We start from the raw sequence: 13975 nt of genomic DNA, 5'->3' as shown, positions 1-13975 counted from the left end.
TCGGCAAGCGCAAGGCGCTTCTGCGCCACAAAGGGGATTGAAGGAAGGGAGCGAAGGTAAGGTAATGGGGTGAAGGAAGACCGGTACACTACGAAGAAAAAGGGATAGAAGTACGTCGCAACCGATACGACATGGTTCTGACCTCTATTAGCGTTTACCTTGCGGACGTGCACCTGGGGCTGCCGTAAGGTAACTGAAAAGAAAGAAAGAGATGGCTCAACTCATCTACTGTGCCTAGATTGCTGCGGGTGAGTTGCTCCGTTATTGCTGTCACTGCTTCGCGGGTTTCGTAGATGCTTGCTTTTCGTTTCTTTGTGTTTCAAGCTGGGTTGGATGAACTGCAACTTTGTCTGCACAGGTCTCGTCGGGAAGGTGCCCGCAAATATTTTGAAGGTAGTGTGGACCGCAGGTAAAGAGGGACCCGGAGACGTTCCATTCGCCGAACGGCGCTCCCGTCGCGCGTCAGCGCCCCTCGGAATTTCCGCGGGCGGCTGGGCGTTGCTCCCCCGCGTGGGATATCGTTTTCTGTGGCACCCGAAAATCCGCCATCGGATCGTATAGAGGTTCTTCGTTAGCGCGAAGCCGCGCGGCTGTGGGACCTTCGAAACCGCATTTCGACCCGTTTAAAATTGGCCGTGAGCTTCGGTTGGTGGCGGAAGGGGACGGTGCGTGCACAAAGGAGCGCGGAATCACGTGCGGGAGGGCAAAAGCACATCGTCCGCCACGTCGGGAAATACCGGAAGCTTCTGCCACCGGCTGTCCGCACGCCATCGCCCCACGTCTTTTTTTCATGGCCACCGGTTACCGGTCAGCGGATGCAACGGCGTTGTCAAGGCCATCCTGCGCCGTTAGTTGTCTTTTCTCACCTCCTTCAGAGTCCTGCTGGACATTGTCTCCGAGACCCTGGCCAAACCGTTTTCCACCGCTAGCGTTATGCTACCGCCGTCCGAACTGATCGATGCTTTCTACGCCACCCCCGGTTTTGCCGTGCGCAGGAAGGCAAATCCACGACCACCGTCAAAAATTTCGGCAGCCTTTCCAGCTTTCACGTTGCAGCCTTGTTTGCAAGTGGTTCCGGTGGGGGAACTGCTCTCCCTTAACCGGTCTCAGTCGGATTGAGCCCACGTCACTGGTTACTTTGAAACGCCGCTCCGGGCAGTAATCTACTGTCGCTTTCCCGCTTTCGCCCTCTGGCGCGCAGGCGCCCCACACATCACGATGAGAGCTTGCATCACTTTCCCATGGCTAATGAGCACCGATTCCCGCTCGGTTGCTCCAATCTTACCGTGCTTTCATTGAAGCTATGGGGAAAACGGGCTGCCGCCATAGCGGGCTACTTAATATTCGAAAGCTACAGCGTAAACGCTACACTTTCCAAAGCTTTCGTTGTTTTCGGACCTTCAACCACGTCCAGCCCTTCCCGAACGAGCGGTAACGTTCTGCAGTCCCCCATTTTAGAACGGGTGAGGCCGTTGCCCCGGCGCCCGTAGAAAGTAAATATTCGACTTGAGCTGACCTTCGATTTGCGTCTCTTATAGGGGGCAGAAGACCACCCGCCTCATCGAGCGGGACCTTCCCTGTGCAGCGGAGCGGCAATGCCCTGCGGTGAGAAAAGTGCACGGCAAATTGGAAAAGATTCCTCTGACACCCCGACCCCAATAAAATGCGCCCCAAGGAACGACTGTCATAGCCACTGGCGCTGCCAAAACCAGATGAATACACGAACCCCTCAATGTAATTCACCACGGTCAAAGGCAGCGTCCAATGCACCTCCGCGGCTTTCTGAGCACATCCCCTCCCCTCCCCCTTCTCCCTCCGCATACACGCGCGGCTAAAGGGCCGCCGGCCGATAAGGCGAATGCGGGTGTGTCGTCCCGGGCACGTTGCACGTCACGTGCCCTTCCAAAAAACAGGTTGCAGCACCGGTCGTGAGGGGTCCGTCGAACAGAGAACAGAGCGGCCAACGGGAGCGGGAAGCAGCAAGCCGACGCAAAATCGGCAAGACTACGGAACGCAAGACCAGCGCAGCATGCAGATGAATACGGGCACAGGGCATCCCGCCCTCCCCCCCCCCCCCCAAGCAACTTCCGCCGTTCCGGGGAGATGCGAAACGGGCAACACCGCGGAAGGGGGTTTGTCTTTTCACAAGAAAAAGCCGAGCGTCTCCGCCACGAATTTCTTAAGCAAGGCGGCTCAAGCACGAACAGAGGCGGCAACAACCGGGCCTGACGCTAGCGCCTTTCGTGTTGTTGGCAAACCGGTCACAGGCCTTTCTTACACCGACTTGGCGGGGCGCATCTCGAACCGCTACATCACTAACTTGACGACCCTTGTGGGGCATGGGTTGGTGAAAGTCGAAAGTTTCAAAGCTGGGGGAACTGAGGTAGGAACACCCTTTAATAAATCCGGCGAAAGTGTTAGCGCCTTACTTTATTTAAGGCACTCCTGATTTAAGCAAAGTTCTAAGAAGAAAAAAATACATGAATTTTTTCTGAAAAAAACATGGATTAGGGAAAGGTCATGAAGAAATTTTTTATTTCGGTGGGCAAGAAGGATTGCAGGGACGTTTTGAAAGGATGCTCCCCAAGCCTTCTCTGCTGCACCCCCCTTTCCCAAACCCCAACGCGTGCTTCTCTTTCGCGCCGGAACTCGGAGCAGGGAAAGGCTTTCATTGAAAATAAGCGGTTAGAGTTCTCCCAGAGCCACACCACACGTCAAAGTGGGCCGTGTTTCCCCTTTCTCCTCTAAAAAGAAACAAAACGGTGCCAAAACCATTCAAAAGGTTTTCTCTGCACACCTTCTTGACTTCGAAAAAAGGGTGCGACGGCGCCACTCTCCACTTGCCGAACCCGTCGTCCCTCATACAAGTCCCCCGTGTCCCTCCGATGACGCTCGAATGAATTAAGCTGCTGCAGCGGATTTCTTTGAGGAACTAACCCTCAGGGCCACCGAAATGCAAAAAAAAAAGAGGGAGCATTAGAAACAGCTTTGTCGCTGCCGCCCCTTATAAAACTGCACCTCCACCCACAAGAGCTTTTGGCGGAAGCCCGTCCCCCCGAAAAGCTCAACGCTTTCCCGCCTGCATAATGATAATAAAAAAAAAAGCGCACCCCCAAGCCGAGGCGACTTTCAATCGCCCCGCCGCAAAGAGCATTCTAAAAAGCATAAAGAAAAAAAAACTAAAACAGTAGCGCAACCACCGTCCACCTGGTTAAAATAACTTCCAAAGTTTACTTCAAAAAAAAAAGGGAGACGCACCTTCCAAAGTTAAGGATCAAGCGCCCCCCACCGCGCCGCCACGACCGTTGGCCCTAACGACCGCGCTTCCCGGCATCACCGTCCTTACCGGACGCCCGATCCCCGCCTGCCATCCACACAAGCGCCCGATTCACTTGCCTCCGGGCAGCTGTCGGATTTTCTGTCCCACAAAACGCGTGTGAGCAGTGAACTCGCCGGAAAAACTGCTCAACCGACACCAGGCAGTCCCGTTTCCCTTCCATGTTTCGCCCTTTCCGAACCTTTTCTCTCACCTCAAAAAAAGGGGGAAAATAAGGTTACGCAGGAACACAAGCAACGCATAACAATCACATCCGAATTCGCCCAGCACCAAACACCGCCCACATAAAAGACTTCACAACCCCCCGCCCATTTCCCCACCGCCCTGGGCCACCCTGACAAATCAGGCGGCCCCAAAAGCATACAAACACACACCCTTCCGTTTCCCCACCGCCCTGGGCCACCCTGACAAATCAGGCTGCCCCAAAAGCATACAAACACACACCCTTCCGTTTCCCCACCGCCCTGGGCCACCCTGACAAATCAGGCGGCCCCAAAAGCATACAAACACACACCCTTCCGTTTCCCCGCCGCCCTGGGCCACCCTGACAAATCAGGCKGCCCCAAAAGCATACAAACACACACCTTTCCGTTTCCCCACCGCCCTGGGCCACCCTGACAAATCAGGCGGCCCCAAAAGCATACAAACACACACCCTTCCATTTCCCCACCGCCCTGGGCCACCCTGACAAATCAGGCGGCCCCAAAAGCATACAAACACACACCCTTCCGTTTCCCCACCGCCCTGGGCCACCCTGACAAATCAGGCGGCCCCAAAAGCAKACAAACACACACCCTTCCGTTTCCCCACCGCCCTGGGCCACCCTGACAAATCAGGCGGCCCCAAAAGCATACAAACACACACCCTTCCATTTCCCCACCGCCCTGGGCCACCCTGACAAATCAGGCGGCCCCAAAAGCATACAAACACACACCCTTCCATTTCCCCACCGCCCTGGGCCACCCTGACAAATCAGGCGGCCCCAAAAGCAGACAAACACACACCCTTCCGTTTCCCCACCGCCCTGGGCCACCCTGACAAATCAGGCGGCCCCAAAAGCATACAAACACACACCCTTCCGTTTCCCCACCGCCCTGGGCCACCCTGACAAATCAGGCGGCCCCAAAAGCATACAAACACACACCCTTCCGTTTCCCCACCGCCCTGGGCCACACGGAAAAAAAGGGGAGGGGTCTTTTAAAGAGCGACGGGGGCGAGACTTATGTCTCGATTTCTTTTTATGGGAAAAGACGCGGCGGCTGATAGTATAGCATTTCCCTTACTCTTTGTTCATTATTTTTTTTTTCGCTTTTGATGGATTTTATATAGATCTGTGTTTTTTATTCTTGAAAACGGGTTGTGTAAATTTTATTTATTTTTTTTGTGTGAATAGCTGTGGAATCTTTTGAAAGCCGATACTGCCAAAGTGAGAATGCTGTTTTATTTATGATCTTCTCGTATTTTCGGTTTTGAATGGGGGGAGTTACAATTTAATTTTTTTCTTGGGCGGCGACGATACCATTTTTACTATTTCTGTTGCTATTAGGGCGCGGGGCTTATTCCGCATTTGTTCATGCACCTTTTCTGCCTTTTGCTTCCGCTCTCACGTGGAGGACTGTTTGGTGCGCTATTGAGGGATGATCCGGTGAGATGCACTTTTTATTTTTGACGCTACCGGCGATACCATTGACTTTGTTGGTCGAGTAACTTTTGACCACTTAATCGCCGCGTTAGTCCATATTTAACGCGATGTTGCCTATGAAATTTGACTCTCCTTCTCTTTATTTCCCTCTTTCTTCCTTTTAAAGATAATAATAATAATCACGTTAATCCTTTGCGACCTTTGCGAGGAACAAGAGTAACTTCTGATGGTGAACGGAACGTTTCCACAAGAAAGAAAAGGCAATACAAATAGGAATAAAAGTTTAATTTCTGTAAGAGAAGCAAAACACACAGAAAGAAAATGGTGGAAAAAACAACAGATGAAAGAAGGGAAGAGAAAGCTGCAGCAACTACAGAGGCGAGAGTGGTGGTGGGAAAAAGAAAAAAAAATGGAGGCGACACGCTTCATTTCGAACCCTCCTTGTGTGTGTGTTTGTGTTTGTTTTTGTTTTTGTTTTCCCTCCTCCTCCTCCTCCTCCTCCTCCTCATGCTCTTCTTTTTTTTTCTTTTTGTTAGCCGCCTTTGGATAGGGAAGGAAAGGGAAGGGAAGGGAAAAGAAGGGGAGTTTTAGCGTGCCTTTGAGGAATTTGTGCCGGATCCTCTGGATAATTCCGTGTCCTCCGCTGCCGCCTCGTGCATTTCAATCTGCCGTAATATTGATTTCTTACTTGTGTCTTCCAATTCCCCTCCCAAAATAACTTCGTCAAGCACAAAATATGCCCGGTGGAAGTTGAAGATAAGGTCCAGCTCGCAAACATTGCCAAAGTATCGGTCCAATAGCTCTACGAAGTGGTGAATCATCTCCAAAATTGCCAATTCATTGTCTTGCTTGTCAATGCAGGCAATAAAATAAAGAGACGCATACCGCTGGCAAACATATTTGGAGCCGCGGAGCTCCAACACGTTGGAGAAACGGGCGGAACGACCCAAAGCGGTTTGGCAAAGTTCACGAACAATTCGAGTTTTTTCTTTGTTCGGTATGGAAACGTACCACTTCGCCAACCGTACTTTGCCTTGGCGACTTATAAGCAAAAGATATCTTATCATGCCAATGACGTTATGGATGGAATTGGCACGCGCGGCCACCGCAAGTTTAATATATGCTTCTGGTTTACCTCCTTCCTTCGTCACACCTTCTTTTTAGAACTTTTTTTTTTGTTTTTTTTCGGTTAATTTTTTTGGGGGGGGGAAGGAAAGGGAAAAGGAAAGGGAAAAGTCAGAAGGGGGATGGAAAATATAAGTGAAGTCGTCGTTTTGGGATCAGAAATGGAAACAAAAAAGACCGAATGGAATTGTACACGCATGTGCATATGCTTGGTAGCGGTTTACGGTTTCAAAAGCGCGCATTCACACAGTTACAAAACCAACTACATCACGCTAGAAGAGGCAACTCCAACATATACGGAAGTGACACATTCTCCCACTGTACGGTTCGAATTGCAAAAAAAAAAACAAATGGGCAGGGCCGAACAGGCAGCAGAAAAAAAAACGTATGGCACGGCATCACTCGGGAAGCCCAGTTGAAACCCCACAGAAAACCCAAACACACAGATATAAACAACAAAGAGAGCAAAAACAGGACCCTTTTCTTTTCTTTTTCTTTTTGCCCATGGTTTTACTTTTTGTTTGTTCGCTTGTTTTTTACCTCACCTCATCAAAGACAATCTCTTCGGAGCCCCTTCATTTGGCAAGTTTCCCCCAAACATGTCATCATACAAATGATCCCCCATGTATCGTATGTAACCCCAATTCGACGTGCGCGGCGGATGCGCCCTCTCCTCTTCTTCCTTTTGACTCCCATGCGACACATGTTTGTTCGCCAATTCCTGACCACATTTTCTCCAAACACCCTCAACGCGCACGATATACTCCGAAACACGACAAAAAACCATTTCCGCAAGGAGGGCCCGACAGGTGTATTCCGAAAGAACTTGCCAATAGGGGTCGCAAACGTGCTTGGAGCCATCGGCACGTTTCAGTGGGCAGGCAACGCTATCACACTCCAATGCCCATCGTAATTGACCCATCACGCCGCGACAAAACATTCCTTTCCAATGATATGAATAAACCCCCTCAGCAGATGCGGTAACGGACGAATCTTCACTTCCCTTTTGTTCGGCGTTGAATGCCAGTCGCTGCTGCGAGTTTCCGCATCCTGAAGTATTGCCTTTTCCTCCTGTTGTATCGCCTCCTCCTTGACCCGCTGGAAGCAACCCCTGGAAGTTACACAAGTCGAATACCGTTTCACCGTTATACGTCGAGGCTATCATTTGTGTTAAGGCGGAGATCTCCTTTGCGTCCGCAAATGGAAACATATTTACTAAATTTGGAAATAATTCCTTGAATGTCACGAGAGAACCGTGGAATGACGCGCCGCCGCCCAGCGAACCCCGATCGGTGCGCACGATACCATTGTCAATCAAATGTTGAATGCAAGCGTAGAGCTCCAAACGCCGCTTGTAATGCTCCATTCGATCGTAATAATCCATCAAAAGACTAAGACCTCCCCTCTTTCCAGTTGAGTCGCGTACATAATCCAAAATACAACCACTAAAAAAACCCTCGCCACCATCCAACACAAGTCGCGGAGAAGCATGGCGACGCAGCAAAGTGCATTCCTCCACTTCCCACCATAATGTCGATGGTGACCAGCGGCGCCCGTATTGAGTTATCGCATTATAAAACATCTCCAAACAAATGTGATCGCGCTTCCCGCGGTGCTCGCTCCAACTGTTAAGTGGCTCCAAGCAAAGACTGCACCAATTCTCCGTTTCATTCCAAACCCGTGTAGAACCAACAACATTGTTGCTGCAACCATATGGGTGAAGTGAAGTAACTTCATGAGCAATACCAATTGAACTGCCGCTACTGCGAGCCCTGCGTTGATGATTGAGGCAAAATCGTCGCAGAGACGAGGACCGCAACCTACAAAAGAAAGCAGCGGTACCAAATACAGGAGTCATATATCCCCTACCAACTACTCCTTTCTGGAAAGGAATATATAAATAAATAAATAAATAAATATATATATATATATATATTCCAAAAAAAAAAAACTACATGGCGAAGAAACAGAAGAAATATAAAGAGAAACTAATGAAATAAATAAATGGCAGTATTCACGAGTTTATGCAATGCCGGTAGCACACCATCTCCGCATGAGTGGCGGGAGGCGAAAACGCCCCCTTCCCCGACCTCCCCCCCCCCCAAAAAAAAACGAGAGCTCTCCAGCGTTTCCAAAACTACAGAAATATATATATATATATATATATTCCTCACGCCTTTCCTCTGTTTATCTCCCCGCAAGGGCCGCGGCAGCACTAAAAGTATTTCAACAGCGTGGTACGCACCCCCCCCCCTTTTAAACACAATAACGCGCACACAACAAATGAGCCCACACCCACCACCACGACGATGAGGCGAAAAAAAAAAAAGAAAAACGAAACACAACGGTCGGGTTTCAGGGGGGAAAAAAATGTTGAAAAGCGAAGCGAAGAACTTACACCGCGGGGTTCTCAGTGTATGCAAGCATGTGTGCTGCTACATCCGTAAACACCCGCCTTCCGCTCTTGTTTATGTAATATACTTTTTTATTCGCATACTTGTACATATACTTGGATTAATATATATATTGTATACATATTAATGTATATTATTGTATGTTATTGCATATGTTTATAACCGCGTACTGCCTTCGACGCCCATGCACGAGGCACCTTCCGGTACATTGCACAGTAGTCCCGCAGCGTAACTCGCAGCCACGCGAAATAAGCAATCATAAAGTGGAAAGAAGCAATCTCAGCACCTCGAACAAGCAAAGGGGAGAGAAGAGAGCAAACAGTTGATATTTAAAATAGCGTTTCGGTGCTCACCAGCACAACTCCGTATCCTTCCAACCGGAAATAGAACGAAAACGGAAATAAAAAGAAAAGAAAAGAGGAGAAACGAAAATGGAAAAAATGGTCAACAAAAGGGAAGACTTGCACACAAAAGTTACCCAATGGTGGTGTATGGACTGCCTGTTGTTGCGGATGATGTCATGAGGATGTCTAAAGGCGCATCGCACAGGGAAGGCCGCATATCAATTGTGAAAGTTGTGCTCGCCCATAATGAACTGACTGGACTGCCGCATTCTTGCGATAGCGCCGCACCCGCATCACCGCCATCTCCCATACCTCGCATTGTGAGGGCGGCACGCACGCGAGTTGCATGCCTCCAATACAAATTCGATTGACTGTTTTGCCCACCAGAGGCGCGCTCGAACCATTCCGCAGAACCCTGGCGGATGATGCGATTGTTGTTTGAGCTCCGTGAGGTTCCTCCCGGGCTGAAGCAATAGTCGAACTGACTACGAACACTTAGCGTTCCCCCACGTACGCCTTCACCCGCATTTCTGTGCGGCGTTTTCCGCGGGGCCAAAAGCTCCAAAATAGGCGCGCTGGCGGTAGGGGTTAGGAGGGACTCGGATAAATGTTTGGAGTGTGTCCGGCTACGCGGGTGGGGTTTCACTTCTCCATCCACGAACAAATGCTCATTTACTCTCTGGCGGCGGGAACGGCGTGTCACCGTGGCGTCCAGAGCAAAGTTCGACACGTCGCTGTTGCCGTTGCCGCTTCTATATGCCACAAACTGTTTGACTTTTGGATTTCTAACGAGGTGATGCAACCTACCGCAAGGGTAGGAAGCAAAGAACGATTCGGGCTGCAGCGATGCAAGTGGTTGGTGCAGATGTGCCCGATGATTCCGAAAAGAACCCTTTGGTTGACGGCTAGAAATTGGTTTCCTTTGTTTGTTGTCACACAGTAGCAACGGCGCAGACTTGAACTTATTCCCACCCGACTTGCGCACCTGACTGCAACTAAGCGACGGATCTACAGGAAACGTTGGATGATGTCTTAAACCCGTAAGGGGAAGTAAAACAGATAAAGCCCTAGCACCGTCGTGGTTCATAAACCGTCCCTTTGGGGTGCAACTAACTTTACGCCCACCGCCACCCTTCACAGAACGGCCTACCGGTGACCCTGAACTGAGTGTCCGTATGAACCCAGATACTTCTTCCGCACTGTCACCAATACAAAGCTCCCTTTTGGTTCCAACCGGAGTTAATGACGATTGTCGCGAGGACACTTCCTCTCGGATCGCCTCATCAATTTCTCCCCCACTAAACTCCAGCTCGGAATAGCCCCAAGTTGCACCACTTCCTTCATTGCAGGTATCACCAAATGCATCAATACTGTCCCAACTGCTTTCCGCTGCGAGGCAGCGGAGTGCTGGCGGGGCGTCCGAATCCTCCTTAAGATCCCGCAGGTGTTTTGCAAGATTCTTCCGTACAGAATGCGGAGACCAGCACTTCATTAGAATCCAACAATGCCCCCACCACTACGAGAGCACGGTTTTATTTTTTTATTTTTACTTTTTGAGGGGGGGGAGGGAGCCTTATGGCAAATGAGTTGAGACAGCGAAGAAAAATAAAACGCTTCCCTCTGTTTTTGTTACCAACACCACAACTCGCCACTGTACAAATACGGCGGGGCACGTTTTCGTTTATGCTCCGCTATGGTGGGTTGAGTTGGTGATGGTTGGCCGTGTCAACCGGAACCAATTGCTGTTGTTACCACGCCTGAATGCTTTCACGCACTCACTTTACACTAAACTGGGAATTGGGAAAGAGAAAAGGGAGAGAGAAAGAGAAAAAAGGAATATATATATATATACGCAAATGTTTGTGTTCGTGTGCGAACTGCAACTCCTGGCCTCAGCAGCCTTGCGCGATGCATTTGTTTAGTGATTCATTCCCAAACACAATAAAACGAAATGATGTCGTGTACTTTTCTTCCCCTTTACCGGAAGAACCCAACAAAAGCATCCCTAAACGACACACGAACCCGAAATACATCAGTCGGTGCTGGCAAACACACACTGTGCAAATGAGAAGGAATATTTATCTCCACCAACATTTATTTATATTCACCCGTAAAATAAAGAGGAGGAGGAAGAGAGGGATTCTCCATCGTGTTTAAAACAACGTATGGCACACTGTGACATATATATATATATACACTAATATATACATTAATATATACATTAATATGTATAATAACATGTATAATAACATGTACATGCGCATGCGGCGTCTTCCATTTAAAACGGGCGGAACATCGAATTGAGGCGTAACTACGCTACCGAATGAAGAAGTAAGATCGAGGAAATAAAGAAATAAAATGACAAGTGACGACAGTAAATTATGTCAACAGTAGAGCAACAACAACAAAAAAAAAGAAACAAATGATACATGAGAGGATTAAGCGAAGCGACAGCATGAAGGAAAATACAGACATGCAAACGCAGAAAATATGCCCAACTAACGCAATATCATCATCATCATCATCACAATAATAATAGAGATCCGAATTCATGTGAACCCGCAAGGCCGCATTCCCCACGCGAGTAAAAAAAAAAAAAGAAATGGGCTTATCTCAATTATTTTCGTCTGGGTCCCCCTTATTTTGATATCGTTGTTTTCACTAACATCTTTAATAATATTAATATTATTACTGTTTTTTTCATATACTTCTTTTTTTTGTTTTATGTTGTCATCTCTCACCTTTATCTCCCGTTTTGAAAAACAAGAGGATCCAAAACAACAAGAGAACTGTAAGTGTAGAACTGATGCTAAAGAAGCATGCCGAAGCCGTAGACGGCGAAACGAGGACAATAAGACGAACGAAAAGAAAAAAACGACAAAGAATAAGACCCGTCCTCATTCCGTTAACTTTCCTGAGTCAAAAGTTATTAAGTTCACTAAACGAGCACTTATTTTTCTTCCTTAACTCTTCCTTCCTCTCCTGCCGCCCTTGTGACCGTTATTACTTTCTTCATTTTTCTTCTTCTTATCTTTATTTTATTTTAATTCCTCCTCCTCCTCCTCCTCCTCTGCAATCTCTCACACATGTTATGTATTAACCCCCTTATTTTTAACTCCTACTTCCTTTTCTCCTGTAAAAACAATAACAATAACAACAGTTACAATTACAATTACAATAGTTACAATTACAACTGTTACACACATTGTTATCCCGCCTCTTCATCTCGCATCATTACCACACCCTCCTCAAGGCGGAGTTTCCCCCGGCGTATGAGTGACTCCACAACACATCGCAACTTCCGTGCGAGCCGGGCCTCATAACATTCCACAAGTTTCCGTGCGAGTTCTTTCATGTTGAGTGTTGCCGGTGCCGCATCTTCAAGAACCCACCGCACCACTTTTGTCACCTCATCATCACTTCCCAATACAAAACTTGGAACAACGCAATCGGATGCCTCCGTCGAGCACACGGAACGCGGTAGCACTAATGGTTCTAACCGATGTCGTTTCCCCCGCCGCACTTCAGCGCCTTCCGCTTCATAAACCGTCGCAGCGGTAATTAAAACATTTGATACCGCCTTCGCTGCCACTACGGATGATGATGATAATGATGATGATGCATCTGTTGATTGAGTTGTTTTTTCTGCTTCTCCCGCCTTATTGGAAGTTTTCTTCTTTTGTTTTACCCACGAGTCGTCATCGTCGTCTGAATCGCTGCTTAGCTGCATGGCGGGCCGTCGCATTTTCTTATCTGCACCATTCCTTCCCGCATTATTACCATTGATGTATCCTTTACTATCGCTTTTACCATTACCGTAGTGGTTTTCATCATCACTATCATTAGCAGATTTTTGATGTCCATTAAGTTTTTGGTTTTGTTGTTGCTGCGGCTGAAATCCACCTGAAGTGTTGCGCCGCCATTTTCCCTGATATTTTTCAACCTCCGTTACACATGAAGTGTGGCCCTTAACAGTGTGAATGTCAAACACTTCCATGCAATCCACACACGCAAAAGAGGCGCCGCGGCACATATTCCCGTGACCCGCAACTTTGGGTTTTTTCACAACGTCTTGACAGACGCTACAAGTGAAGGAAACCATTGAACGGATGTGTCCTATAAAGTGCGCTAAGCAACTAAATGCGTTTTTTATTTATTTATTTATTTATTGTTTAACACAAAGTAAAAAAAACCCACAATATATATATATATATATGCGTGTGCGTATTTCTGTTTGTGACTAAGGACTAGTTGTAATAATAATAATAATGCGCCTAACACGCGGCTTGAACAACAACAGCAACAACAACCACCAAAATGAGACGCTAAATATGACGCTACCATTTAATTAACAAAAATCAATGAGAAGATATGGATAGAAAAAAAGACAAACAAACATTATGCTATGAAGTCAAAACAAATTCTTATTTTTTTTTTCTTTTTTGGTGCCGGAAGTATCGCTGATAGCTCCAGTGAAGAAATATGAGCATCACCAAAAAAAGGGATGAAATGTCATTTTCACCATTTATGTGTTTATATATTTCTTTTTCCTCATTTCTTTGCTGTTCTCTTTCTTCCTTTCTCTTTTCTTTTTTTTTTTTATGTTGACACTTCACTTCTTTTGTTATTTCCTTTTATCTCTCCTTTTTTTTAAAAAAAAAATCTACCGTCATCTTAAATATCTTACCGTTTTTTTTTCCTCTCTCTCCTTCTCTTTTGCTTCGGGACTTTGATTCTGTATATATTTGTGTGTCATCTCCTCACCATTGCTCCATTAAAACTGCATTACGTAAAGAATAAGATAAACAACACAAGAAATAAATAAATGTGGAGAGATTAAGTTCACGCAAAATCAGGCATTTTTTTTCTTTTCTTTTCTTTTAATTCATCCATTTATTGATTTATGTGATCGCATTTCACTTCTCATTAAAACAAGAGAGTTTTCCTTTAAAAAAATAAATAAATAATAATAATAATGAAACTTAAACAAACAAACAAGAAAGAAGGAAAGGAAATGAGGAACAGCTCAACATTAGTAGCAAAAACAGTAACAAAAACCCGCAACAATAATAACAACAATAATAATAAATAATAATAATAAACAGGAAAAAAA

General features: G+C 47.0%; 5 protein-coding genes across 5 annotated transcripts, besides 17 other annotated features; 1 reads left to right on the top strand and 4 right to left on the bottom strand.

Annotated features, from left to right (window-relative positions):
- Positions 1 to 13975: part of a sequence feature (sequence corresponds to BAC RPCI93-28C22) that runs on past both edges of the window.
- On the top strand, positions 1859 to 2449 carry Tb927.3.4010 (hypothetical protein; the record flags this gene model as incomplete). The annotated part of the gene is made up of 1 exon (XM_838900.1): positions 1859 to 2449. One exon carries the CDS (start codon positions 1859 to 1861, stop codon positions 2447 to 2449), a length of 591 nt encoding a protein of 196 aa, XP_843993.1.
- Positions 4700 to 4720: a sequence feature (AT_rich).
- Positions 5459 to 5486: a microsatellite.
- Positions 5487 to 5513: a microsatellite.
- Positions 5528 to 5564: a microsatellite.
- On the bottom strand, positions 5567 to 6046 carry Tb927.3.4000 (clathrin coat assembly protein AP19, putative; the record flags this gene model as incomplete). Its single annotated transcript, XM_838899.1, has 1 exon — positions 5567 to 6046. The coding sequence occupies one exon, from the start codon at positions 6044 to 6046 to the stop codon at positions 5567 to 5569; it is 480 nt and encodes a 159-aa protein (XP_843992.1).
- Tb927.3.3990 (hypothetical protein, conserved) lies at positions 6646 to 7962 on the bottom strand (the record flags this gene model as incomplete). The annotated part of the gene is made up of 1 exon (XM_838898.1): positions 6646 to 7962. One exon carries the CDS (start codon positions 7960 to 7962, stop codon positions 6646 to 6648), a length of 1317 nt encoding a protein of 438 aa, XP_843991.1.
- Positions 7996 to 8039: a microsatellite.
- Positions 8250 to 8271: a microsatellite.
- Positions 8922 to 8950: a microsatellite.
- Tb927.3.3980 (hypothetical protein, conserved) lies at positions 8993 to 10354 on the bottom strand (the record flags this gene model as incomplete). Its single annotated transcript, XM_838897.1, has 1 exon — positions 8993 to 10354. One exon carries the CDS (start codon positions 10352 to 10354, stop codon positions 8993 to 8995), a length of 1362 nt encoding a protein of 453 aa, XP_843990.1.
- Positions 11041 to 11107: a microsatellite.
- Positions 11532 to 11553: a sequence feature (AT_rich).
- Positions 11911 to 11933: a microsatellite.
- Positions 12071 to 12964, bottom strand: Tb927.3.3970 (hypothetical protein, conserved; the record flags this gene model as incomplete). Its single annotated transcript, XM_838896.1, has 1 exon — positions 12071 to 12964. The coding sequence occupies one exon, from the start codon at positions 12962 to 12964 to the stop codon at positions 12071 to 12073; it is 894 nt and encodes a 297-aa protein (XP_843989.1).
- Positions 12459 to 12483: a microsatellite.
- Positions 13011 to 13032: a microsatellite.
- Positions 13403 to 13463: a sequence feature (A-rich).
- Positions 13722 to 13744: a microsatellite.
- Positions 13809 to 13839: a sequence feature (AT_rich).
- Positions 13925 to 13963: a microsatellite.

The sequence above is a fragment of the Trypanosoma brucei genome, chromosome 3, assembly GCF_000002445.2.
Source record: "Trypanosoma brucei brucei TREU927 chromosome 3, complete sequence".
NCBI classification, from domain to species: Eukaryota; Euglenozoa; class Kinetoplastea; order Trypanosomatida; family Trypanosomatidae; genus Trypanosoma; species Trypanosoma brucei.
Note: the sequence above shows the minus strand (reverse complement) of the source record. Positions and strands in the feature narration are given on the sequence as shown.